Raw genomic sequence first — 26,601 nt, forward strand, 5'->3', positions numbered from 1 at the left:
CCGGTACTGGGTATTTACTGTGTGCCAGACACTCTGCTAAGTACCTTGCACCAACAAATTATATGCCTGGAATATTAGGCACTTGACTTTTTTTTTTGTAACTTAATCTTTATAACAATTGGAAGCAGGGTATGTAATTGCAGCTCAGCGAGGTGACATATCTTGCCCACAGTTAAGTAAGTGGAGAAACTATGATTCAAGCCATGATCTCTTCAAAGCCCAAGGTCTTGCCATGGAATCTTTATAGGTTGAATGGCAGCTGGGCTGGATGTAATCAGACTTGAATGGCTTGAGAAAAATGAATTCCATGTGTTCTGATTCACTCAAATATCATTGTAGGGAATGAGAATTCCTGCTCTCCATGAAATTTATGGTCCTTTAAAAGTCTTTTCCCACCATTTTTCCCTATGTTGACAAGAATGTGCTACTTTGCCAATAATTAATTGGAAAAGCCTAGGTCCCATGTGAGCGCCTAACCCAGTAAAGTATAAATATGTATTCATATCCTATTACATCCTTTGCATTTCGTTTTGACAATGAATATAACTTCTGTATTCACATGATTTGGCCCCTAGAATATCGAGCTTAAACTATTTATGTGGATGTGGATAAAATAAAGGAATTAGACCCAGTAATAAACTATTGAGAGAATTCTCTGAATCTTCTATCAATCAAAATACCACTTGACAAAGGAAAATATCTTCCCAATCTGATACAAGCCCAAGGAAGATAAATTCCTGTTGCATTTCTTGCTTTGAGCATATATTCACTGTCAAGACTTAATTTTCTATAAATTGGTAAGAAGTACAAAGTACTTATTATGGCAATTACAGGAAAAAAAAACAGTGGCTATGGGAAAAATACTAGGCATAGAATTATACCAACTTGTTAAGTGTCTGATTTATTTTTGTTAATTATCTCAAAATTGACTTAAAAATACACCAGTTCTTAGCATACTTAATAATGTAAATCGGTTGGGCGCGGTGGCTCACGCCTGTGATCCCAGCACTTTGGGAGGCAGAGACAGGCAGATCATGAGGTCAGGAGATCCTCCTGGCTAACGTGGTGAAACCCTGTCTCTACCAAAAGTACAAAAAAAATTACCCGGGCCTGGTGGCGGGCGCCTGTAGTCCGAGCTACTCGGGAGGCTGAGGCAGGAGAATGGCGTGAACCCGGGAGGCAAAGCTTGCAGTGAGCTGACATTGCGCCAGTGCACTCCAGCCTGGGTGACTGAGCGAGACTCCGTCTCAAAATAATAATAATAATAATAATAATGTAAATCTAAAGTCTACTGAATCTCAGTCCTCTTGTTTTGGGTTCCAAGTTATCTCAATATCTCTGTCACTGATGAAATGTGAAGACAATATTCACCTACTTTAGAATATTTCAAGTAACTACTAAAAATAACTAGAAATCCTTATGAAAAATCTGATGTGAAAAATAGTCATGTGTCACTTAACAACAGGGATATGTTCTGAGAACTGCATCATTAGGCAATTTTGTCCTTGTGCAAACATTATAGAGTGTGCTTACAGAAACTAGATGACATAGACTACTACATCCCTAGGCTATATGGTATAGGCCTATTGCTCCTAGGCTACAAACCTGTTACAGCATATTACTGTACTGAATACTGTAGGCAGTTGCAATACAATGGTATGTATTTTTGTATCTAAACATGGAGAAGATACAGTAAAAGTATGGTATTATAATCTTATGGGACCACTGTCACATATGTGGTCCATCCTTGACCATTATATGATGCATGACTGAAATAGTAATCAATAAATGTTAAAATGAAATAAATTCATTGGATGATATTTTCAGATATAGAACATTTAACTCTTGCCTCTGTTTCCCCATTCCCAGCCTCTTTTTATTCAGGAGATGGCATGGTATAGTGACTTAAAGACTCTGCAGTCAGACAGTATGGGGTGAAAACCTCACTCTACTACCTTGGGCAAATTTTGTACCCTCTTGGTGACTTGGTTCATTCTTCTGTAACTTAGAGATAATAATAGTATTTACCTCATTGCACAGATGTGAGGAATTATTTTATTTTATTTTATTTTTTGAGACAGAGTCTTGCTCTGTTGCCCAGGCTGGAGGGAAGTGGCGCTATCTCAGCTCACTGCAACCTCTGCCTCGTGAGTTCAAGCGATTCTCGTGCCTCAGTCTCCCAAGTAGCTGGGACTACAGATGCACACCACCATGCCTAGCTAATTTTTGTATTTTTAGTAGAGATGGGTTTTTGCCATGTTGGCCAGGCTGATCTCGAACTCTTGGCCTCAAGCAATCTAGCCACCTTGGCCTCCCAAGGTGCTGGGATTACAGGTGTGCACCACTGCACCCAGCCAAGACTAATTTTATACTTATAAAACACAGTACAATGACTGGCACACAGCAAAAATGTGATTATTGTTAGCTATTTGTATCTTCACATTTTGTGGAAAGTCAATTCTATTTTGTATAAGCTTAAATGCGTGCTTGTGGAAAGGTGCTAAAAAAGACTTATGAGTTGCATTCCACAGAATCAAGCCTATATCCAATACTGTGGTTCCATGCATTGAGCAATTTCCTCAGCAATTCAGTAATGTTTGTCACACCATCTCATAGTGATTATGTTACACATCAGACATGAAGTTCCCTGAAAATACTGTGAGAACCAGAGAAGTCTCTAACTTAGCATCCAGGGGAAATATCCCCACCAGTAATCTTATTTCTCCAAGGGTTTCTCTTTATAGTCTCTACTATATTTTAAATCTATGCAATGAACAGATATACATTTCTGTCTCTAAGGCAGAAATGTTGGCTATCTTTCTGTAGCTTTGCAGGTCCTACCCACTTTTAACAGGTTAACTTTTCCAAGGTCTCACAGAAAGAAAGTGGAAACAGGCAAGAGTCTGATGTGCACTTAAGCTCCATCACTAATATCTATTTGTTCTGCAATGAAGAGGAATTAAAGGAGAGGAAAATAGAAGGTTGCATGTTTCAGAGAGGATTTCAAGCTGGCTGAGGAGAGGCCAGACCTGCTAAATACATGAGAAGGTCTCAGGCTACAAGTAGTTCAAAATGGTAGCCGCCTGCAGTCATTATTTCAGGCCAGAGATGGATCGATTGTCACATACAGAGGAACTGATTTCCATGATGACTTTGTTTTTGGAGGCAGAAAGGCCTCACTAATGAGAATTTTGAAAAAGAGCTAAATCCTTGTCAAAAACTTGTAAAATCCTGCCCTGTCAGCATCTGACTGGTAAGAGCAAGCAACATTTGTTGGAGATAGTATCAACTAAGCCAGCAGCAGAAACACACTCCACATTGTGGTTTTAACTCAGGCAGACAGTCTCTACAAGTTCACTTAACTTGTCAGAATTCTCTAAAGCAAGGATGAGAAAAATGATTGATTAACAAACCTTCCCAAAAGCTTACTGATAATGTTCTTGAAATTTATTCAATAGGAAAAATATGTATATAATAACCACAATAGTTATGTGGTGAGAGTAACTTTGTTTTATTTTTTACTCATCATAACTACAAATAAGGCAGATGATGAAGAGGATGCAAGGAGCAGACCGCCTTGCCACGAGATGCTTCTCCAGTCAGCTAAGGTCTGGCTGCTGTGCAGGAGACCAGGAGAGGGAGGAAGCTCAAGAATGCAGTCCTGGCACAGTGACAATATAAGAGACTATGCATTGTTCAGAAATTTCAGAATTTGTTGGAGCAAAGCAGTACAAAAGAAGTATTTCATTTGGAAATATTTCCCTCTCTGCCTGCATAGTCCCCAAATTAAATAACATCTAAATATGGCATTCCCTTTATGAAAAGGGTGCCCAAGTACTGTTTTGTATTCACTTGTCTTTCTAAAAAGTTTTCCAAATAATACAAAGTATTTAATTGGGATTTGGAGGAATCTCTTCACTTCTCCCAACGCCTATGTTTTAGCTTTATTTCTTAATCAACCAGGCTTAAGAAATATTTGGGGGAAAAGATAAAATAGTAACATTCATAGCCATCCAACCAACCTCTAAGACAAAATAACAATATCTAATGGGGAATAAACAATAATGATTTGGTTTTCACCTAAGCATTTTTATTTTCTTTGAAACACGGGGAGAGAAAGGAAGGTGTCTAGACTGCTATGCAGTTAAGTTGCTAAAATCCATCAAGCTAAATGAAATTGTGTGTTACATATATGGATTTTAAATGTGTGTTAGTGGTAGGATAGGGAGTGGGAATTAGCTCTGTTCATTCTGAAGGAAGGAAAAGGCTACTGAAGGCTTATGGGAAGTTGCCTCTATATTTGTTGGGGATTTACACTGGGAGAAAATATTTCTGTACAATTCTAAACAGAAAACATCTGGGAGGGGACGGTATTTTCTCTCAGAAGGAAACAGGCAAGAGTCTGATGTGCACTTAAGCTCCATCACTAGTGTCTATTGTTCTGCAATGAAGAGGAATTAAAGGAGAAGAAAATAGAAGGTTGCATGTTTCAGAGAGGATTTCAAGCTGGCTGAGGAGAGGCCAGACCTGCCAAATATATGAGAAGGTCTCAGGCTACAAGTAGTTCAAAATGGTAGCCTCCTGCAGTCATTATTTCAGGCCAGAGATGGATCGATTGTCACATACAGAGGAACTGATTTCCATGATGACTTTGTTTTTGGAGGCAGAAAGGCCTCCCTAATGAGAATTTTGAAAAAGAGCTAAATCCTTGTCAAAAACTTGTAAAATCCTGCCCTGTCAGCATCTGACTGGTAGGAGCAAGTAGCATTTGTTGCTGTATGCGTGTGATAGAGTGCAGCAAACTTCTCAGCCAGAACTGCTGAATCTTTCTTTGTCTGAACTGGTTTCTTCCTATCAATGCATCCCCTCTCCCCTAATCTCTTGTCATCATGCCCATCTTTTACATCCTGGCCCAAAATCCCATTTCCCTTCAGGAGAAGCACTTTCAGATCACCTCAGAATTAATCACTTTCCTTTCCATAGCATATTATTGATCACCATTCCCAAAGCATTCACTAGTCATATTAGATTTATACATATAAGGTCATATTCGTTGCTTAATTGTGAACTCCAGAAAGGCATGAGCCTTATTTTTTTTCTTTTGTGTATCCTTTGATGCTGTAACACAGCATTTTTCATACAACACATGCTCTACAGATGCTTGCTGAATGGCTGACTTCTCTGAAAGGGAAAACAGCAGAATCCGAGAGGGGAGAGTGGAGCGGAGTTCTTCCTCCCCTGTTAACAGGTATGTGATTCCTATTATTGTCTTTGGTGGGAAGGGAAGCATGAGGCAGGCCACTGGTCTACAGTGGAAGTGAAGCCTGAGGATAGGCTAAGAATTAGGGAAATTAACAGGCTCCTAGGAGTCAGAATGCTCAGCTTCTATTCCTAGCACTGCTTAAAATTTTCAGGGGAAAGTACTTTATAATCCTTGCAGCATTTGGTGCCTTTATTAGAAAATCCTTTTATGTGAGATTTTGAGTTTCTTATTTTCTCTCCTCACCAGGATAATGCACAGAAAGAGCTGAGGTGGGAGTCCGAGAGACAGGGGTCTGACATGTATAATATACTCTGCTGCACAGGATTATCATGAGGGTTAAATGAAATAATAAATGTAGATTACAGTTAGCTCAGGACCTGCCACACACTTAGCTGAGGGCCAGGAATTCAATAACCGATGACTATCAATGTCAATCATTCTAGCTATTTTGTAGATGCAAAGTCCAATAGAAACAGAAAGGGTGCAAAGCTAAAACTTTTAAAATACTCAGACCCAGACTCTAATCCATTTAAAAAAAAAAAGCAAACAACAAAAAAGATAATCCCTAATTTTTCCTAACCTTGCATTTTTCCATTGAGAGGTGGTGACTTCCTAAAATGGAGGTAGACAGACAGATAGAGAATCTGTATAACAATATACGTAATCTAGATACCTATATCTTTGTAAGGAAACCAGGTAAGGGACACTTGAGAAACTCAACTCATGAAAACAAATGCTACTTTTCTGTAATCACAAGGAAAACTGAACTGGGAGAGCGGGTGAGAGTGTGGGGGGTTGGGGAGCCCCACTAAAACTTCTAGGGAGGAAGGGACAGTTCGAGGCCAGGACTTGCTGGTTGCACGTACCTGGCGCTTGTCTGCGGTGGCGGGAGATGACCTGGACCTCACGTGGACAGGGCCCGCAAGGACGTCCGAGCGTTCCAGCAGGTCCTCGGCCGACATGGACTTCCCGGCCCTGGCCCCCCAGGAGGATGGCTCCCTGGGGGTCTCATCCCCTCTCTGGGTGCCCCTTGTTCCACCGTTTGCTCCGCTAAGCAGGTCCCCGCGTCGCCGTTCCCCGAGGCGGCGGCCACCGGCGAAGGAGCTGCTGCGATCTCGGGGAGCCTGCTGGGTTTCTGCAACTGTGGCTGGCAGGAGCGTGGCCTCCCTGCGGGGCTGCAGGCTGGTCTCCCGCAGTGAGCTCAAGCTGGAGGCCGAGGCGAGGCCGGAGCCTTCGAGCGCCGCGGGGCCGGGCTGGAGGTAGGCACTCTGGGCGCGCTCACGCAGTGGCCCGGGCTCCTGGAGGCTGCAGCCGGCGGCAGAGGTAGGCCGCTTGCCGGTCTTGCGCTGGATGTAGTCCGCCAGGGCGCTCTGCTGGAACTGCTTCAGCTCGGGCCCCGACAGGCTGAGCGTGGAGCAGGCCTTGCCATCGCGCTCGAAGAGACGGCGCCGGTCGGCCACGCTGCTCTCCGGGAAACGCATCCCATTTCTCTGCGGGCCCAGGGGTGCCGGTTCGGCCTCCTCCACGATCCCCACCTCGTTCATCTTCTCGGGCTCCGAGTAGGAGCGCTTCTTCTGCTCGGGAGTCAGGCGCCGGCGAGCACCCCTCCGGGCGGCAGGGGGCACGGGCCTGGCCAGGTCGCCCTCAGCAGGGGTCACGCTGTGCCGCTCCCGGGGCGTGTGCGGGGAGGCGGAGGCCGATGCCTCGGGACTCCGCAGCCCCACGTGGGCCGAGGAAGGCCGCGGCCGCCAGGACCTCGACGCCACGGGCGCCCCCAGCTCCAGGTCTCGACGTCGAAAGGAGGTGGCCCCCAAGACACGGGACTGTGCGTCCTTGATGCTGTTCCGGTAGGCGCGACTGAAGGGGGCATCCAGCAGGGGCGACTCGGGCGAGCCGGGCCTGTCCTGCCACTCGGGCTCCCTCTCTGGCTCGCTGGAGAGCTGGAAGGTGCTCTGGCTACGGAGGAGCCGAGCGTCCGGCCTCTGGGGGCCACGGCCGCTGTCCGACGCTCCTCCGCTCAGCTGCTGACCGCAGGGCTGCCGGGAAGCCTCTTCCAACTTCAGCTCCCCGTTTTTGAAGTGCTGCTCCCCGTTGCCTAGGGGTTCAGCTGACTCAGAGAAACGGATGTGTGCTTTTGTCTCCTCGAAGTCATTCCCAGAAGTACTGGAAGTTGAGACGGTCCTGTGGGGCCTATAGTTATGGCCAAAACCAGAGCCGCCCACACTTGGTCTCTGGCTCCCTTGCTCTCGCTGCTCGAATTTGGAGACCTTCTCCAGCACCGAGCAGTGGGGCTTCCCGTACTGAAAGCCCTGAAGAGCCGAGGCGCTGCCTGGGCCGGGCCCCCTCCGGCCCAGACTGGATGTGTGCGGGTGCGAGGGGGCAGGCGGCTCTTCGGGACTTGGGTCTGTGCTGTTGAAAGAAGCCGAGGCACCGGTCCTCCCCTCAGGCCGCGGGTAGGAAACCTGCCGGTCCAGATGGCTCCCGAGGTCAGGAGCAGCTTTCCTCCCAGGGTCTTCTGCCTTGGTGTTGACTGCACAGGTGGGCCTGCCCCCGGGGTAACCCTCCTGGGCTCCCCGGCCTAGCTCCAGGCTTCTGTGTCTTCTCAGACTCTCAGGAATGTTCTGGAGAGATGAGAAGGCTGACTTGGTCTTGCCAAAGTTGCCTGACAGGCTCTGGCCTAGGCCTTCTCTCTCCAGCCTCCTCCAGAGGTTGGCATTGTGGTCTTCCTGGAAATCGCCCTCCCGGGGCTCTGAGAGCCTGGAAGATCTCTTGTCTTCACCCGCTTGCCAGGCCTGAGCCTGAGGGCATTTGAGGCTGTGGAGATGAGAAGATGGTTTGTTACTGTGGGTGCTCTTTCTCTCGTTGGAATGTGGGCTGTTGCCTTGGGGAGGTGTGAGATGTCTTTTCAGGGAGGCATCCTCCTCATTTTCAGGCACTGAACAGAAATGGACTTTGGAGGGGACATACTTGGCTGTAGCTTCTGGTTTCTTCTCCACCGGGGACAGCAAGTCATGTTCTAAGGGCTGGCAGAAGGCAAACCCAGGCCTGCTAGACCCATTCTGGTTCCCATTCTCATCAATGGTAGCCATCTTGTTGCATGCTCCCTGAGGGGCTATGTATCCACTCTCCTTGGCCAGTGCAGGGTAGAGCATACCGTTGCTACTCACAGAAGGCTGAGGCACCTGGGCAAAGTGTGGCTCCAGGGAAGGTACCGGGTAGATGCTGGTCGGCAGCAGAGGTTGGCCAGGTTGGGCCTTCTGGGTATAGTTATGCTTGGGCTTCACTGGGGGGCTGTTCTCTGGACTCTTCTCCAGCACAGTATGCAGCTGCTCCTCTATGAATGGAGACTTCAGGGAGCCTAAAGAGTTTGCCTGAGGCCGGCAGAGCCGTTTCTGATCAAGGCTAGACCAGGAGCTGGGCCGCTCACGGTGCCGAAATGCTGCGTAACTGTCACTCCGAGCTGGAGGCAGGGGTGCACCCACCTTAGGAGGAAGGTTGTCCGTGGCAGTCTCCAAGGAACTGGGGCACTGCTGGCTCCAGGATGGGGGTGGCACTCCCTTGCCCCGAGGAATATTAGACCATTTATCATAGCCCTGACCATTTGCTGAGGCTCGGGCCTCCCTACCTTGAAGCAGCAGGGCTGAAGAGTTCACCTCATACTCTGCTGAGACTCCCCTCCGGGTGTCATAGACTGTCTTGACATAGCGAATATCTGCCTGCCTCATCCCTTCGAGGAGGCCACCTCGAGCAGAAGTATTGTCCATGGAGCCTGAACGCTCCCGGGCAGAGATGCCAGGGTGTGGATACTCTAGGATGCTAGAACTGGTGGAGAAAGAGCTGTAAGCCGAGTCTCTCTTGTTATGGAAGTGGCTGAGCTGGTCAATGCTGCCGGTGGACTTGGCAGGGGAAAGATGACAGGGTGGGTATGCCCCACTGGGCTCCAGGCTCTCCATGCTCCCCTGGGAGCTGCACTGGTCAGGGCTCCGCCTTAGATAAGCATGGTCATAGTTGGAGAGGTCACTAGTAGAGGAGCTGGAAGAAAGACAAAGCAGTCAGTACCACTGAGCTGTTATCATTTAGTAGGCTTACAGGCAGAGGACCCAGCTTATAAATGTTCTCTTGTGCAAGAGGTTTGGTGTTTGGAAGGGTGGGTAAAAAGGGCCATATTTGGGCCTTGCTCAGCCTCCTTCTGTGTCATCGCTAGGAGTAACTGCCCAACACGCTAACCTATCTGCCTCTAATTAATCACCCAGGCTAGCAAGGAGAGGAATGAGGAGCTCAGAGGAAGCCACGTGGCCTTTGGGCACAGGCAGCACTTTGATGTGATTTGCTGCATGCTGGAAATGACATTTTGCATGTGCCAAGAAATGAGAGAGGTAGAAGAGTGATTGAGACTGAAACTGTGTGTCTACTGGGGCTGTTTGTGGGAAGAGGGGAAAAAGTTAATAAGAGAATAGGCACGGGTGAAGGAGACTTTGTGTGCACATGTATATGTTTTTAGTTAATATCTTTCCTTTTTATGGAATTGAAGGATACACCCTGGCAATCTTCCTGGAATCTTAACTGCACTAGAAACAATTTGTTTGTGGTGGGAAAGCTAAACACAAAATTGAATGAGAGAAATTAGAGTCAGAAAAAGCTCATGAGAGGCAGAGCAAAGGGGAAAGAAGGAAGGAGAGGGAAGCTTTATGAGAAGGCTTAATCACAGGGGCTCTTCGGTGCTGGGATTCCAACACCTGTGGATGACTTCCAAAAGCCAAAGCAAAGCCTCCTCATACATTTAGGAGGGCAAGATTTTCTCATTTACAAGCTCCTCCAGATGGTTTTCAGAGCCCGTCTGGAGAAGAGGAAAAAGACTATCAATCATGGCACTGTAAACTCCAGAAAGCTGTCTCAAAATAAAATTACTTAGAAACTCAAAATATATGTGTTTTTAAAAAATCACTTAAAACTCAACAATAAGAAAACAACCTGATTTAAAAACTGGCCAAAGACATCCTAAGAAGATATACAGATGGCGAAAAAGCAAATGAAAAGGCTGTCATCATAAGTCACTAGGAAATTACAAATTAAAACAACAAGATACTAGGGAACATGTTCTCAGGACCTCCTGAGGGCTCTGTCATAGGCAAAAACAAAAAACAACCAAACAAAACCAAGATACCACTACACACCTATTAGAACGGCCAAAATCCAGAACACTGACAATACCAAATGCTGGTGAGGATGTGGAGCAAGAGAAACTCTCATTCATTGCAGGTGGTAATGCAAAATGGCACAGCCACTTTTAAAAGAAGTTTGGCAGTTTCTTAGAAAATTAAACATACTCTTACCATAAGATCCAGTGATCACATTCCCTGGCATTTATCCACTGGAACTGAAAACTCACGTCCACACAAAAACCCACACATGGATGTTTACAGCAGTTTTATTCATAATTGCCAAAACATGGAAGCAACAAGGCTGTTCTGCAGTAGGCGAATAAACTGTGGTGTATCTACACAATGGAATGTTATTCATTACTTAAAAAAAAAAAAAAAAAGAGCTGTCAAGCCATGAAAAAAATATGAAAGAAACTAAAATGCAGTTCACTAGATGAAAAAAGCCAGTCTGAATAGGCTACAAACCATATGATTCCAACTACATGACTGACATTCTGGAAAAGGCAGAACAATGGACACAATAAAAAGATCAGTGGTTGCCAGGTCTTAGGGGCGATGCAAGGAGGAATGGGTGAGCACAGAGGATTTTTAGGACAGTGAAACTATTCTGTATGATACTATAATGGTGGATACATGTCATTATACATTTGTCCAAACCTACAAAATGCACAACAGCAACAGTGAACCCTAATATAAACTATGGACTTTGGGTGATTATGATGTGTCAATGTAGGTTTATCAGTTGTAACAAATGTACTACTCTGGTGGGGGTTGCTGAAAATGGAGGAGGCTGTGCATGTATGGGGACAGGGACTATATGGGAAATCTCTGGACTTTCTGTTCAATTTCACTATGAAACTAAAACTGCTCTAAAAAATGTCTGTCTCTGTCTCTATATATATACACACACGGGGAGGGCATATATGAAGGAATAAGTGGTTTAAATGTTTGTGACTCACTGTTCTCTAAAGAAGGGTAAATCACTAGAAGTTCTTGCCCAAGATTTTCTATTTTTAAATGGATAGGCGTTTCAACACTATTAAAATTCATGATGTATTCTTATATTTCTAGATCACATGTAAATAAATGTAATGTCTTATTGGTCAAGTATGTGATAATGCTTTATGGCTGGAATATCTCCAGATAATATGTTGAGACTAGAAAAACCATATTCGGAGTCAAAACTTGGCTGGAATTTAAGGAAAAGGAGACTACACTTTCAGCAGCTCTCCTCAAGAATGTAATTTTTCTCTATCAGAGAAAGTCAGTTGACTGAATGGCGCATCCTACTTCGGGACGGATAGGTATAAATTCAAGGCAGAAAGGAAGGAAATAGCTCCCAAGTCAGCCAGATCAGGGAAATCAGACCCGGCACTCAATGGCATAGCATATGTCAAAGATTTTACCCCCTACCCTGAATTTCTTCATTCCCCTCTAAATAAAGAGGTCCCACTAAAGAAGCACTAGACAGCCTTGTGGATAATCCTGTATGACCCAGTCTGCTTCCTTTTTAGAGCTAATACTTCCAGGGGAAATGGAACCCCATAAGGGCCGTTTCAGTCACCATTTCTATGAAGGTAGGAGACATTAGGTAATCCTCCTCCCAACTGCTGAGAATTTTAGCAGTCTTTCATTGAAAGGATAATTCAAATCTAACATAGGAACACACACAACAAATCAAAGTAAATAAACTGATGGTTAACTGAAACACTATCGAGTGGGGAAGATACCATCACTAAAATATATATATATATATTTATTTATTTATTTATTTTATTTATTTATTTTTTTTAAGATAGAGTCTCGGTCTGTTGCCCAGGATGGAGTGCAGTGGCGCAATCTTGGCTCACTGCAACCACCGCCTCCCGGGTTCAAGCAATTCTCCTGCCTCAGCCTCCCGAGTAGCTGGGATTACAGGCATGTACCACCATGCCCAGCTAATTTTTGTATTTTTAGTAGAGACGGGGTTTCACCGTGTTGGCCAGGCACGTCTCAAACTCCTGACCTCAAATGATCCACCCTCCTTGGCCTCCCAAAGTGCTGGGATTACAGGCGTGAGCCACCGTGCCCAGCCTAACATATCTTAAAATATAGATGGTATCTATAAATATGAAATCCCTGTTACACATATCTCTAATCAGACCAGTGCAAGGGTATAGTGGGTTCCTTCCTGTAGCAAACCTAAGGTAGAAAGGTCATGGGAGGCCTCTGTTAGGTATTTTCCCTCCTGCCCAGAGAGGGTTCTGTCCCTTCAGAATTACCATTCCCAAGCTGCCTGGGGAATACAGGCACTGATATCACTCACTAGGACAAGTTCTTCCACTGCTGTCTGGAAGTACTCATTTTTATTACCTTTGCCATTGATGCCACCAAAATGGCACTTTTAATGATGGGTAAGAAAACTTGGAATGAAGGTTTTCAATCCTGCAACAATTCCAACTCACATAAAGCCAGCCTTACTCTCAAGAGGGGTGGATCTTGAGTGGATCAAAGTTCTTACCATGGTCTGGCTACTTCTCCAGCCTCATTTTCTATTGCTCTTCTTCTTGCTCCCTGCACTCCAGCATAATAGTTTCCCTGTTGAAACTCAAACCCAGGAAATTTATTCCCATCTCAGGGTCTCAGAGTCTTTGTACTCACTGCTCCCACCACCCGGAGTGCTCTTCACCTGGCTTATTCCCTCTTACTTCATTCAGAGAGGACCTCCTGGAACTAACTAAAGAGTATCTCTTCTCTCCTTTATGCCTGTTACCCTGCTTTATTTTCTTCACAGCACTTACCACTACTTGACATTATATCATATCCCTTTGGTTATGTGAAAGAGACTTTGTATCTATAATATTTAAAGAACTGAAGCGCACATAAAATGCTTTTTAATTCTGTGGTAGATGTATGTATTTTTATAATATCATTCTATTTTGTGTGTTTAAAATACTTTTAAACACAGGTATCTACCAGGTACGGTGGCTCACGCCTGTAATCCCAGCACTTTGGGAGACTGAGGCGGGAGGATCGCTTGAGCCCAGAATGTCAATGTTGGAGTTAGCCTTGATCGCATCACTGCACCCCAGCCTGGGCAACACAGTGAGACCCATCTCAAAAAAAAAAAAAAAGTATTTTTAAAATATTTAAAACATAGAGCACAAAATAAGTGTATGAAAACATTTCCTAAAGTGTGCTCACAGAACACTAATTCCTTAGATGATTAAATATGTTTGGAAAATATTCAGCTAAATAAGCTAAACAATTTTATTTACTGCAAGATTTCTGAGTCTTTTATAAACTATTGTTCTCCCAAACCATTTTTCATGTGTTGTTCTAAAAGAGAAATATATAATACTAAGAGATGTTTTCTAAACTTACTTGATCTCAGAAACTTTTTTTTTCTAAGAAGTATCTAGTGGATTGTTATTCCACGGAACACATTTTGGGAAACAAATATTGTGGTGTAGGGGGCTTTTTATGTCTTGTTCACCATTGTACTCCCAATATCTACAAAGCATCTGAGACATAGTGGATGCTCATACAGATTTGTTGAATGAATGAATCACTGATTTGATACTGCTATTTCAGCCTCTTGTCAGGGGGCTAGACTACGTAACTTTTCAGTCTCTTCTAAAGTACTTTAGTACTTTAGAACCACTGGGTGAGATTTCCATAGGGCAGCAAAAACAGAGTGTCAAGGGTCTGATAGAAAGCAGCTGAAATACAATTTCAGTGAAATTCCAAATCCAACCCAGCTCACAGTTAAATTACACATCTTCAGTCTCTCCATACTTCTCTTTCTCTCTCTCTCTCACCTCACTCCTGTCTCTCCCTCATCCTCTCACCCCCTCATACACCTGCTTCTTAACAAGAAACAGATCCATAAATTCAGGACTGAGATTGGTTTCTGGAACTTAAACTAACGCTGTCAGAGAGATACCAGCCAACTGATGTGGCACACTGGACCACTAGATGCCACTGTGCTCCTCAGAAACACACCTGGGGCACCTCTCCACCTGCAGCTGCCAAGATCAGATCCCACAGGTGGAACTCAGCATGGGGGTCAAGCCCTCTGCCAAAGCTGCAAGCCTCAGGCATGGTTTGTTTGTGCTGCACCACAGGGTGGTTTGTGCTGCAGCGGGAGAGAATGCACATGTCTGTAACGTTTTGGGTTATTTGAACTTTCCTTTCTCCTTTTGTCCCCATGCAATGCTTTTGTGCTGATGGTCCTTATGTCAGGAGGAACAATTTTGAAGCTTCAATCAGAGAGACAGAGTGGTAGATACAGCACAAGGGCAGATCCACCTGCCTAAGCCCCTCTGGAGGCTGGGATGCAGAGGAGGAAGGAGGAGGTGCAGAAGCAAAGCCTTGAAAATACTGTACTTCTGGTGCTGACGGCCCCATTCCCCTGAGGCCTACTGGAGCTCACCATAGTTACTGTAAGCAGTCATTCTAAGTACTGATTGCAGTGCTTATCTCTGCTGAAGGGCCAGCACATTTTTTAAGTCACAGTATGGCTTTGGATTTAGAGCTTCATAAGAAGGTTAGGAGTAAGGATGCTCAAAGGACCCCACTGTTGAAGGGCACTCTGTTAATACATACCCACCTGCATTTATAAGTGTGTGCTCGCCATTCACCCTCAAGTTCAGTACCAGGTTTCATGGTGTCCTGAAGTCTTCAGCTTAATTATTATAATCAGTCATCATTCATTGAGTGCTTACTATGTATTAAGAATTGCACATATGCTATTTTATATAATCCTCACAACAATCCAATGACGTGGGTACTAGTTATTTTACAGAAAAGGAAGCCAAGATCAAAGGTTAAATGATTTGCTCAAGCTTACACCGTAGGGGTAAGGGGAGATTTAAACCTAGGTCTGACTTAAAGGCCCAGTCCCTTACCACTATGCTATTCTTCCTTCATTGTTAGGCTCCACACACCTTACCTTCTAAAGGCCCTCAACACCTCCATGCCTGTAAAGCAAAAGCAGTCTGGCTTTGTCAAGGGTCAGGAGACACTGCTAGGAAACCTGCTCTCTGAGAACAGATGGCTCAGACGGTGAGAATAATTTCTTTCAGGGTGATTGGGAAGGACATGGGCAAGGGAGAGGAGCATCTGTAACCAGGAAGGAACCAGGACATTATCTCTTCCTGTGGCCTGAAGCCTACCCTGATATGCTGAGAGAGGTTTGTCCTGTTCAATTCCATGAGCTACTGTTCATCAGTGAGAAGTCTAGGATTTGGCCCTTGACTTGACCAGACATGAGTATTAAGGGCTGTGATTGAGTTCTGGCCTTGCCAAATGCATAGCTACCATCTGTTCATTAAGTAATCCTTCCAGAAGCTTCCAGCCTCCGCTCCTCCCCCCAACACACATGCACACACATACCAACACTTGCGTCTCCTTTGTATGAAAGGACTAAGTGACCCTTATTTTCCTGACCTCGCTACATTCGCGCTATCTAAGCATTTCCCAAAAGTGATAAGCTACGGAGTCTAACTCCCTGGGATCAGAAGATAGATTCCAGTTTGTAGGGGTTCCAAGTCTGAAGTGGAGGGGAGTCCTGGCTTAATTCTCTCTCTAATGTGTGACGGTGGTCAGGCTGTGCTCCCTCGTTCTATAACCCCTCTCCTAAACTACTTGTGAGGGCTCTCCTTCTTCCTGACCAAACCTTGACCCATACAACAAACAGTAGCTAGAAAAGCAGAGGAAGTATAACCTACTGATTACATGCAGCAGCTTTGAAACCTGGCTTGGATTTGTCTTGACTTGGGTACTGATCAGTTGTTTGAGCTTGGACAAACTAATCTTTCCAAGCTTAAATTTCTTTTTTTTTTTTTTTTTTTTTTGAGATGAAGTCTCACTCTGTCACCCAGATTGGAGTGCAGTGGCGTGATCTGAGCTCACTGCAACCTCCACCTCCCGGGTTCAAGCGATTCTTCTGCCTCAGCCTCCCGAGTAGCTGGGATTACAGGTTCATGCCACCACACCTGGCTAATTTTTGTATTTTTAGTAGAGACAGGGTTTCACCGTGTTGGCCAGGCTGGTCTTGAACTCCTGACCTCAGGTGATCCGCCCTCCTCGGCCTCCCAAAGTGCTGGGATTACAGGCATAAGCCACTGCACCCAGCCACAAGCTTCAATTTCCTATTCTGCAAAATGGGGTTAATACTACTGTATCTGTTTTAAAGAAGTCTATGAGTCACTACATGAGATAATGTATACACTGAGTGGTCCTCAGTACATTAGTTGTTGTGCCGTTGGAACTAAGATGGACAAATTACCTTAATTGAAAGAGCAAAACCAAATGGGGAGTTCAAACACATGAATAAAAATGGATACGGTTTTGACTAAGGCAGAAAGCACACTTAAGCACTGAAGGAAGAAAAATCTCAATTTTTCTAATATAGTGCTATCAGTGGAGAAATGTCTGAGAATTGATGGACCCCATAAATATCTCAAATGGCCAGCCAGTGCTTCAAATAATTCTGATCTTCAAGTTGATCTAGCCAAGCATATAAAGGTAACTCATATACACGTCAAGCACTATAAGAGGATGAGAAAAGCAGCAGATAGAGATTTAATATTTAGTGTGAGTATAAGAAAAAACATTCTCAAAACAGAGAAGAAAACATTCTTTTCTGGGAACATGACATTAGAAAGAAAGAAACCCTTCAGTCTCAGCTATAGCCACTTACCTGGAATGGTAGCTTTGGTGCCAAGGAGGGCCGATCATACCCTGAGATATCTGCATCATGCTGGCATCGGGTTGCTTCTCCCCAGATTTAGTTGTGTGCCACGAGTGAGGTCGGCCTGCAGGCTCACTGCGCCTGGGGAGACACAGGAGGGACCCCCCAACATTAGCCAAAGTCTCAGCTGAGTCTCCTCACCGATGTGACTTGTGGATTTGGAAGCAAAGACTGCTGTGTCCTCAGAGATTGAAAAGCAACCAAGTCAATACTGAGAAGAAGATTTTGCTACTTATTTCTCTGACTAATCATTGTTATTCTCTGCTTAACTTGTAAAAATTTTTACTTATTTTGACATAATTTCAGACTTGCATTAAAATGTTGCAAAATTAGTGTAAAGAATTCTCACATAAACTTCGCCTAGACTTCCTACATGTTAACGTTTTATACTTTATTAATGTAAAGCACATGGAGTTGCCTTGGTCTTTCTTGGTCTCTATCTATCCATATATAAAAATGGGAGCCCGCAATTCCTTTCCATTTCCCAAAGGGCTTTGGATATATGGCAAAACATTTTCTGGGGTTTTTGAAGTCCTCTATCATATCCTGTTGCTGGATAAATGATACTATTAATTTCTTGGTAAGAACTGCAGAAACATTAGCAGCAACCTCAGTGTGAACACTGCTCTAAGCTACATGGTCTAGAGAACAAAATGCTCTCTAAAATTTCTCATTTTGCAAGTCAATGACTTCAACTTTTAAACATCCTGCCCTTACAACACAAAGAATTGACAAAGACAAAGAGAAAATGTGGGTGTCCTTCAGACTGCAACACTGAAGAATGAATTCAGTAAGGACTATAATTCAGTAAGGACTATAGAAAGTCAGAGTCAGGAGAGAGCTGCTGTGCCTTATTTTTGGCAAAAAAAGTCAGGTAATCTATCAGGCATTTCATGCTGAAAATTCTTGAACTGTAAGACTGTAGGGTGATTTTTCTGCAGTTTAGAAACACTTTTATGGGATCCAGGAATCCATCTGGATATGGTGAAAATAATAGCTGTAAATTATTCCAACTCATTGTACTTGGCCTTATAGCTAAAAATGCACCTATCTCTTTTCTGTGAAAAAATAAATTAGTTTTTGTAATATAAATGAAAAATAATTCCCCTGAAGCTAATAAAATTTAATGTATTAGGACATCAGAAAAATACTAGACCAGGTGTCAGGAGACCTGGGCTCTTGCCCTGACTTCGTTATTAACTTGCTGTCTGACCTTATGTGAGTTACTTCCCCTTCTTAGCTAAGCCTTTGCTCATCTAGAAAGTGAGAAGATTAATCAGAGGCTGGATTAACTGCATCTTAATCTAAAATAACTTTAAAAATATAGCAGACACTGAAGAGCTTCCCCAAATAGATGATGACTTAAAAACAAAAAAAACCACACACATATACTTCAAATCCTTAGAGATTAGGGTGATAGGAAAATGTTCTTGTGTGAAGCAAGGGAAACAAATACACAAATTTTTTTTTTCAAACAGTCAGTCAACAAAGATTTACTGAATAGAAGGAGCCTGTAGTCAGGTGGACTAATGTTTGAGTTGCCAAATAGGTCAGGAAAAGTGAGAAAAATTCAACTCCCTCTCAAGAGAGGGAGAGAGGCTGGAATGTAGCTAAGGGTATCAGCTCTGAGATAAGACAAACCTGGGTTCTAATCCAGATTTAAACTGAATACCACTGGTTTTAGCTTTTAGATCTCAGGTAAATTTTGTAATCACCCTGAGTTTCCTTATCTATAAAAGGCAGATTATAGTAGAACCTATTCACGGGGTTTTGTGAGATTAAAAATGAGAAAACACACCTGGCCCATAGTAAGAGCTCAATAAATGTTAAGTCTTATTACCATCATTCATTACTAATAAGTTGATGAATAGTAGACAGGGTAGGGAGACAAGCCTTCAGAGATCTTTAAAAGGAAGGATGGTAAATGATGAGGGAGACAAGAATGGGCAGGAACTGCTGGTACTGATGAGGCGCCCAGCCCCGAGCTCCCCAGTGAGGTATTGAGTCAATAATTATGGCAGAGCCTGGCCTGAGACTTACCATGGTCACAGCCTTTCGGACCCTGGCCATGGTGGTGAGGAAGGGAGCCATCAGAGCAGTGGCTGTGACCTGAAATCACGGGGGTAAACATAGGCCAAAAAGAAACAGACCTCACCCACCTGGAAACTATAAAGGAACAAAAGGGAGCAGGTGCACAGCTTGGGCTAAGGAGATGAAGTAGATGCAAAATCAAGACATCAACAGCAGAACCAACATATGACAATTTGTTTGCCTCCTTGTCCCCACATGTATTAGTTCATTCTCACGCTGCTGATAAAGACATACCTGAGACTGGGCAATTTACAAAAGAAAGAGGTTTAATGGACTCACACTTCCACATGGCTAGGGAGAGGCCTCACAATCATGGCAGAAGGCAAGGAGCAGCAAGTCACATCTTACATGGATGGAAGCAGGCAAAGAGAGAGAGAGCATTTGCAGGGGAACTCCTCTTTTTAAAACCTAGATCTCATGAGACTTATTCACTATCATGAGAACGGCATGGGAAAGACTTGCCTCCATCATTCAATTACCTCCCACCGGGTCCCTCCCACAACACGTGGGAATTAAAGATGAGATTTTGTTGGGGACACAGCCAAACCATATCACCATACCTCTCTAATCTTCAATAACAGGTCCCATGTAACCACTAGACCTTGAAGTTCAGCACTGCTGCCCAGGTTGGAGTGCAGTGGCGCAATCTTGGCTCACTGCAACCTCTGCCTCCCAGGTTCAAGTGATTCTTGTACCTCAGCAACCTGAGTAGGAGGCTGGGACTACAGGCACATGCCACCATGCCTGGCTAATTATTTTTTTTTTTTTGTATTTCTTTTTTTTTGGTAGAGATGGGGTTTCAACATGTCGGCCAGGCTGGTCTCAAACTCCTGGCCTCAAGTGATCCACCCGCCTTGGCCTTCTAAAGTTGAATCAACCTTTTTTTTTTTTTTTTTTGAGATGGAGTCTTGCTCTATCGCCCAGGCTGGAGTGCAGTGGCACAATCTTGGCTCACTGCAACTTCCACCTCCTGGGTTCAAGCAGTTCTCCTGCCTCAGCCTCCCGAGTAGCTGGGATTACAGGCTGTGCCACCATGCCTGGCTAATTTTTTGTATTTTTGGTAGAGACAGGCTTTCACCATATTGGCCAGGCTGGTCTTGAACTCCTGACCTTGTGATCTGCCCACTTTGGCCTCCCAAGGTGCTGGAATTACAGGCATGAGCCACCGTGCCCGGCCGAATCAACCTTTTTCTCAGTGCAGGTAGGCCGGGAGCCTGAGGGTTCATGGCTCAGCATCTTAGCAGTTCAGCATTCTTACTGCTAGTCCTTCTCTAATTTTGGACACCAAAGTCCCCAGAAATTAGGCTGCTGCATCTTCAACCAGTTCCTTGAAGGTAGGCTGCCTCACTGACTTAGATTCCTGGTTTATCACCTTGTTCCATCCAATGATTAGAAATCCTTCCTAGTGCTCTAAACCCTTCAGGGGCTGGCCCAAATCACACAGCTAGTAAGTCTGGGAGTAAGGGTTTAAACCCAGTTATATGTGACTTCAGGTACTCAACAAATGCCACTGCTTAATCACATAGCAAAAGCCCAGCCTCGATGAAAAAATAAAGTCTCTTTTGCATGAGATACCTAGAGGTGCTTCATGTATGTACCATTTTAGACCCCAGTGGGCCCAAAATACATTAGAAGAAAGAAGAGAAAGAACAAACTGTCATCTTCCTACTGCTCATTCCCACTACTTAGTGAAGGGAGTTGGCAGAATCACTCTCAATAGTAGAAATTAGCCCCGGGACTGGGTATTGGCCTTGAGAAGCCAATGGACACCAATGGACCGTGACCTCAGACCAGCACCACCTGACACTAAGGATGGCTCTTCAGTGGCGTCATCAACCAACAGTATCTGTCCATGCCTAGCTAGATGCCGAGAAGATTTTCCCACCCAAGAGAAATAGAAAGTGATAAATTCCACAGGCTCCACAGGAAAAAAGATGTCTTCCTGTCAAGGAGATGAGGTGTGAGACAATGTTTACTAATAACTTCAGGGGTTCCAGATAGGCCCTCTAGTTTGCTTGTGCCTATAAGCTGAGTTACTTGGGAGGCTGAGGCAGGGGGCTCAATTTTTTTTTTAATTAGCTGGGTGTGGTGGCATCCACCTGTAGTCCCCACTACTCAGCGGCTGAAGCAGGAGAATCACTTTAACCCAGGAGTTCGAAGCTGTAGCGAGCAATGACTGTGTGCCACTGCACTGCAGCTTCCAGAGAGAGTCTCTTAAATTTTTTTTTTTTTTTTAGATGGAGGGGATGGGAGTGGAGAGAGAGAAGAGGAAATAAGCAGGATGCTGATGGCTCATTCTGGGGCATGCGAATGAGTGCCTGTGGGACTTTCAGTGGAGAGGGACTAGAGGACTGAGAGCTGGGCTGCATATAGAAATTTACAAGTCACAAAACACAGGGCCTTTGAGAGAAGATAAGCGACTTGGGGAGAATGAACAGGGAGACAAAGGAAATGGTTTAAGGATGAGTCTCTGAGAATGATCAAAATTTAGGGGAGAGGGAGCCTGGGAAAAAGCCCAAGAGGAGCTTCCACAGAAGGAGGAGGAAAACAAGTTAAGTATGGGAGTCTCACAGATTTCTAGTGGGGAGAGTGAGGAGGAGGAGAAAACTGTCAACCACTGCAATGCTGTAAAGAGGTTAGTGTGATGAGGGTAGATGCATGGCCACTGGATTTGGCAACTAGCAAGTCCTTGCAATGGCATGGTTTAGGATGGGGCTAAAGGTGAACAAGGGATAAGACAGGCAGTATGGGCAGATGATTCCTTCAAAAACCTGTTTCTAAAGGGGAGAAGAGGGTGGTAGCTAGAAGACTGAAGGGATCCAGGGAGTGAAAAGGTTTTGTTCATGCTGTTTTTGTTTTAAATGAGAAGTTCAAGCAAGTGTCTATAAGGCAGAGAGCGTGCAGAGGCCCATCTGACGACACAGGACACAGGAGGAGGACTCCTTAAAGACTCAGGAAGGGATGGGATTCAAACACTCAGGTGAAGGGTATGAGCTTATGGAGGAGGAAAGCCAGTGCTGTTGAGATAGAAGAAAGGCGGATGCTGGCAAATGTGAAAGCAAGTAGGTAGCGCGAAAAGTTGAGGGGACCTTGTACCCAATGTCCTCTGTTTTCATGATGAACCTAACCTGGAAGAGGGAGAAGTGAGGGAGGTGACACACGGGATCAGGCTCCAGGGACGTGGTACATGAGGACTAGAAGAGTTGAAACTGATATTTAAAAATATTTAATTATCCTTATCTCATCACTATACATTATTTGTATTGAAACATCATTATGTAACCCATAAATATGTACAATTAAATGTCCATTTAAGAAAATAAAAAACAAATTTTAAAGAGATATTTTAAAGAAATAATGACTAAGATATTGTCTCTGCCTTTAAGGAGCTTACATTCTGCAGGAAAGACCAAATGAAATAATTCCTACAGTACAGATAAAATAAGTGCTTTAGAAAGTAGGCCCAATACCTGCAATACAAAGACAGCAAACTCAACTTTGGAGCTTTTTCTTTGGAGGAGGTTGGAGAGGTAACTATTTATTTGCCCTGGGTAGAGTATCAGGTTTCATCACAGTTCTAATAGATTAAGAACAAGATGACAAGATGATTTTGGCGGTCGGGGTGGGGAGGGGGAAGCAAATCAAAAGGCCCTGAAAAAAACAAAAACACGAGGAAAAAAAAACAAAAAAAAACTTTTCTTTTAGATGCAGAAGATATGTTGGGAGAGGGCTTCTGAGATAAATCTTTGTTTTATAAGATTCTTCCATACCGTACAGATAGGAGGTAAGTGATGAAATAAGGGAAGAATTGAAAAGGATGACCAAAAATAGCCCACCAGTGTATATCAGTACAACCTGAATGAAGGCCAGTTTGACAACATCTAGCAAATGATTTTTAAAATAACATACCCATCAAAAGATTGGAAGACAACCTAAATGCCCATTAGCAGCTGACTAGTTAACTCAGTGTGGTATATCCATATAATGGCTGTTAAAAAGGATGAAGTATCTCTATACATACTGATATGGAAATATCTCCAAATATATTGTTACACTAGAAAGATGCAGAATTACATGTACAGTCTGCTACAGTATGTGGGGAAAATCACATGTGTGTATATTAATGTAAAGAGTAGTTTTGGAAGGACACTTAAGAAACTAGATACAATGACTGCCTCTGGGAAGGAAAACTTATTTTCACTGTATTTCATTTTGTAACTTTTCAAATTTTATACTATACGCATGTATTACCTATTGAAAAGCAAAGTATTTTTAAAATAGTCTTTCATTTTGAAAATATAATTCACTGTAGCTTGAGAGTTAAAAAAAAAAGTTAAACAGCTATTTTTTCAGTTAAACAGCTGACTTTCTCAATGATGTGAAACATTTAATAAGCATTCCTAAAGAGCATGGCATACTAATTTTACATTTTGGGATCACTTTGATCTTTAAGAACTTAAAGAAATATTTTCCTAAAGTACATCACATCATGAGCATATCAGTAAGTCAGAAGATGGTTTAATTTTAAAATTTAGCAAACTAAGTTTTGTGTGTGGGTGTAATTCAAACAAAGCCCTTTTGTTGCATTCCTAACCACAAACAAGGAAGCTTAACTGCGTGGGATGGGTAGGCTGATGAAACTGGAATTCGCAAGTGACATGATGTCCTTCTTAGATGATTTTACCCTAAGACAGAGAGATTCAGGAATGCAAAACAAGTTTCTGAGAAATCTACAGTAAGTTCAGTATTTTAAGCAGTATTCACTAATCACCTATGTGCCTTCAACCTTGTTAAATTATAGTTGGAGCTCTGCAAGGTCATGGAAGGCCTAAGAGTTTATAATCTTGCTGGGGAGGCTCAGATGCAAGAAAAACTATTAAAGTCAGAGCATCATTCATTCACTCAAAAAATATTTTGAGTGCCTACTGAGTGCCAACCACCATTCTAGGCACTTGACGAGTATTTTCTCACTTAGCCTTTATATTATCTTTATGATATAGGACTATTAATGAGGAAAGTGAGGTAAATACAGAATAAACAATGTGTTCACTGTCACAAATGTAGTGAGCAGCACAGCTGCTAAACCCAGGCATCTCTCTCCAGAGCCTGTGCTTTTAATTTGCAAGTAAGGAGCACTGTGCAATGAGGTGGGAGAGGCAGAGGAGGGAGACAGGGAGTAAGCAAGTAAGCAAATCAAACAAGATATTCTCATATAGTTATAAGGGTTCTGAAGGAAATAAAACTGGGTAATGTGAGAGTGTGATGGAAAGTCCCCATTTAAGTCAGAGACAGCCCCTATGAGCAAGTGACATTCAAACCAAGACCTAAATGATAAGAAATAATTAACCATGCAAAGAGCTAGGAGAAGAATATATAGCTCCAAAGGAAAAATGAATGCAAAATCCTTGAGAGGAGGAATGAGTTTGGGTTTTTAAAGAATACAAGAGAGTATAGCCAGAACCTTGTGAGTGAAGAGCAGATGGTATAAAATTCAGATCATATTGGGCCACCGAGGCTGTAGAGGCATTTTGGATACAAGCACCAAAAGCTCACATGAATGGGGTCTGAAGTCAGCCAGAAGGCTTAGTAGTACAGTGGGACTTCAGATGACCTTGAAAGATTGGTATGCTTTGGATAAATGGAGAAAGTGACAACTATTAATTGGAAAATAAAAAATTCTAAGAACTAATTTTTTTGTTGATGCTGTTCTTTAACGAACTGTTATGACACATGTTGCATGGGCTCTTCTCGGTGCAGCGTTATAAAACTCTGCCAGTTATCAACTGGACCCGAGTCAAGTGTATAAGAATACAAAATATACTCAGACTACCAGCACCACAAAATAAAAGTTACCATATTTCTTAAACCCCTTACTAACCCATCAACCTCTCCATCCATTATTGTTTAGTGCGCAATACTATGAGACAAAGTCCATCATAAGAAAGTTCTAATCAAACACCCCCATATCCCCCAAAAAAGAAACAAAATACATCAATATATTCTGCAAATTAGGTCTATTAAATTAAAATTTCAAATATTTGAATTGTAGCTCTTCATCATATTCTTATTGAACACTGTGCTTAGCTGGGGATAAAGCACTGGTTTTTTTTTTAACTTTTATTTTAGGGGTACACGTGCAGGTTTGTTATATAGGTAAGCTTGTGTCATGGACTGGGGGTGTTATATAGATTATTCCATCACCCAGGCACTAAGCCTAGTACCCAATAGTTATGTTTTCTGATCGTCTCTCTCCTTCTACCCTTCACCCTCAAGTAGGCCCCAGTGTGTGTTGTTCCCTTCCATATGTCCATGCGTTCTCATCATTTAGCTCCCACTTATGAGAACATGCAGAATTTGGTCTTCTGTTCCTGCATTAGTTTGCTAAGGATAATGGCCTCCAGTTTCATCCATGTTCCTGCAAAAGACATGATCTCATTCTTTTTTATGGCTGCATAGTATTCCATGGTGTATAGGTAGCACATTTTCTTTATCCAATCTGTCATTGATGGCCCTTTAGGATGATTCCATGTCTTTGCTATTGTGAATAGTAAAGCATTGTTTTTAAAGATTCTTTTTACATGCCACTGCTGTTTTTCCCCATTTTTCCTCATGTATTTTTAAAATTATGAAATCGTTTTTTGAGGCAGGGTCTCACTCTGTCACCCAAGCTGGAGTGCAGTGGCATGATCATAGCGTACTGCAGCCTTGAACTCCTGGGCTCAAACAATCCTCCCATCACAGCCTCCTAAGTAGCTAGGACTATAGCACGTACCCCTATGCCTAGCTTATGAAACATTTTAAACATATATAAATGTATCTGGATTAATATAAATAACCATGTATGCATCATCGAAATTTATAAAGTTTATAAAGTCTTCATATTTTCCCCATATTTACTTCTGGTATTCCTCCTCCACCACACCCATTTCTCTTGCCCCTACAAGCTAACCACTGTAGTTAATTTCTTAAGTATCTTTTCCAGTGTTCTGTTATGCAAATACAGGCAAACATGAACATATAATCTCATTTCACTCCTTTCCCAAAAGAAACTTCATGGCCTGTTCTATCCCTTGCTTTTTTACTCAGCAATACATATTCAGCTGGGCATGGTGGCTCACGCCTGTAGTCCCAGCTACTTGAAAGTCTGAGGTGGTAGAATTGCTTGAGCTCAGGAGTTTATGATCAGCCTGGGCAAAACTGAGACCCCCTTCTCAAATAAATGCCCTCAAACATATTGAAGATCATTCCATACCAGTATTTACAGAGCTTCCTCATACCTTTATTTCCTTTCAGCTACCTAGTACTCCACTGTATGCATATATTTGTTTAACCAGACCCCTTTTGTAGAC

General features: G+C 43.3%; 1 protein-coding gene and 1 long non-coding RNA gene across 4 annotated transcripts in view; one reads left to right on the forward strand and one right to left on the reverse strand.

Annotated features, from left to right (window-relative positions):
• The window catches only part of LOC117979970 (uncharacterized), a 64,660-nt gene extending 54,430 nt beyond the window's left edge, over window positions 1–10,230 (forward strand). Inside the window, exon 3 of the long non-coding RNA XR_010111858.1 lies at window positions 5,158–10,230. This is a non-coding gene — a long non-coding RNA (uncharacterized LOC117979970). The remainder of the gene's footprint in view (window positions 1–5,157) is intronic.
• SHROOM3 (shroom family member 3) overlaps window positions 1–26,601 on the reverse strand; it is a 358,512-nt gene that overhangs the window by 31,775 nt on the left and 300,136 nt on the right. For all 3 annotated transcript variants that reach the window (XM_063603551.1, XM_008957687.5, XM_034958620.3), the window contains 2 exons: window positions 17,111–17,242; window positions 6,130–9,295 (listed from right to left, as the gene is read on the reverse strand). In XM_063603551.1, the coding sequence (XP_063459621.1) occupies window positions 6,130–9,295; window positions 17,111–17,242 (3,298 nt within the window). The remainder of the gene's footprint in view (window positions 1–6,129; window positions 9,296–17,110; window positions 17,243–26,601) is intronic.

This window comes from Pan paniscus, chromosome 3 (assembly GCF_029289425.2).
Source record: "Pan paniscus chromosome 3, NHGRI_mPanPan1-v2.0_pri, whole genome shotgun sequence".
In the NCBI taxonomy this organism is placed as follows: Eukaryota; Metazoa; Chordata; class Mammalia; order Primates; family Hominidae; genus Pan; species Pan paniscus.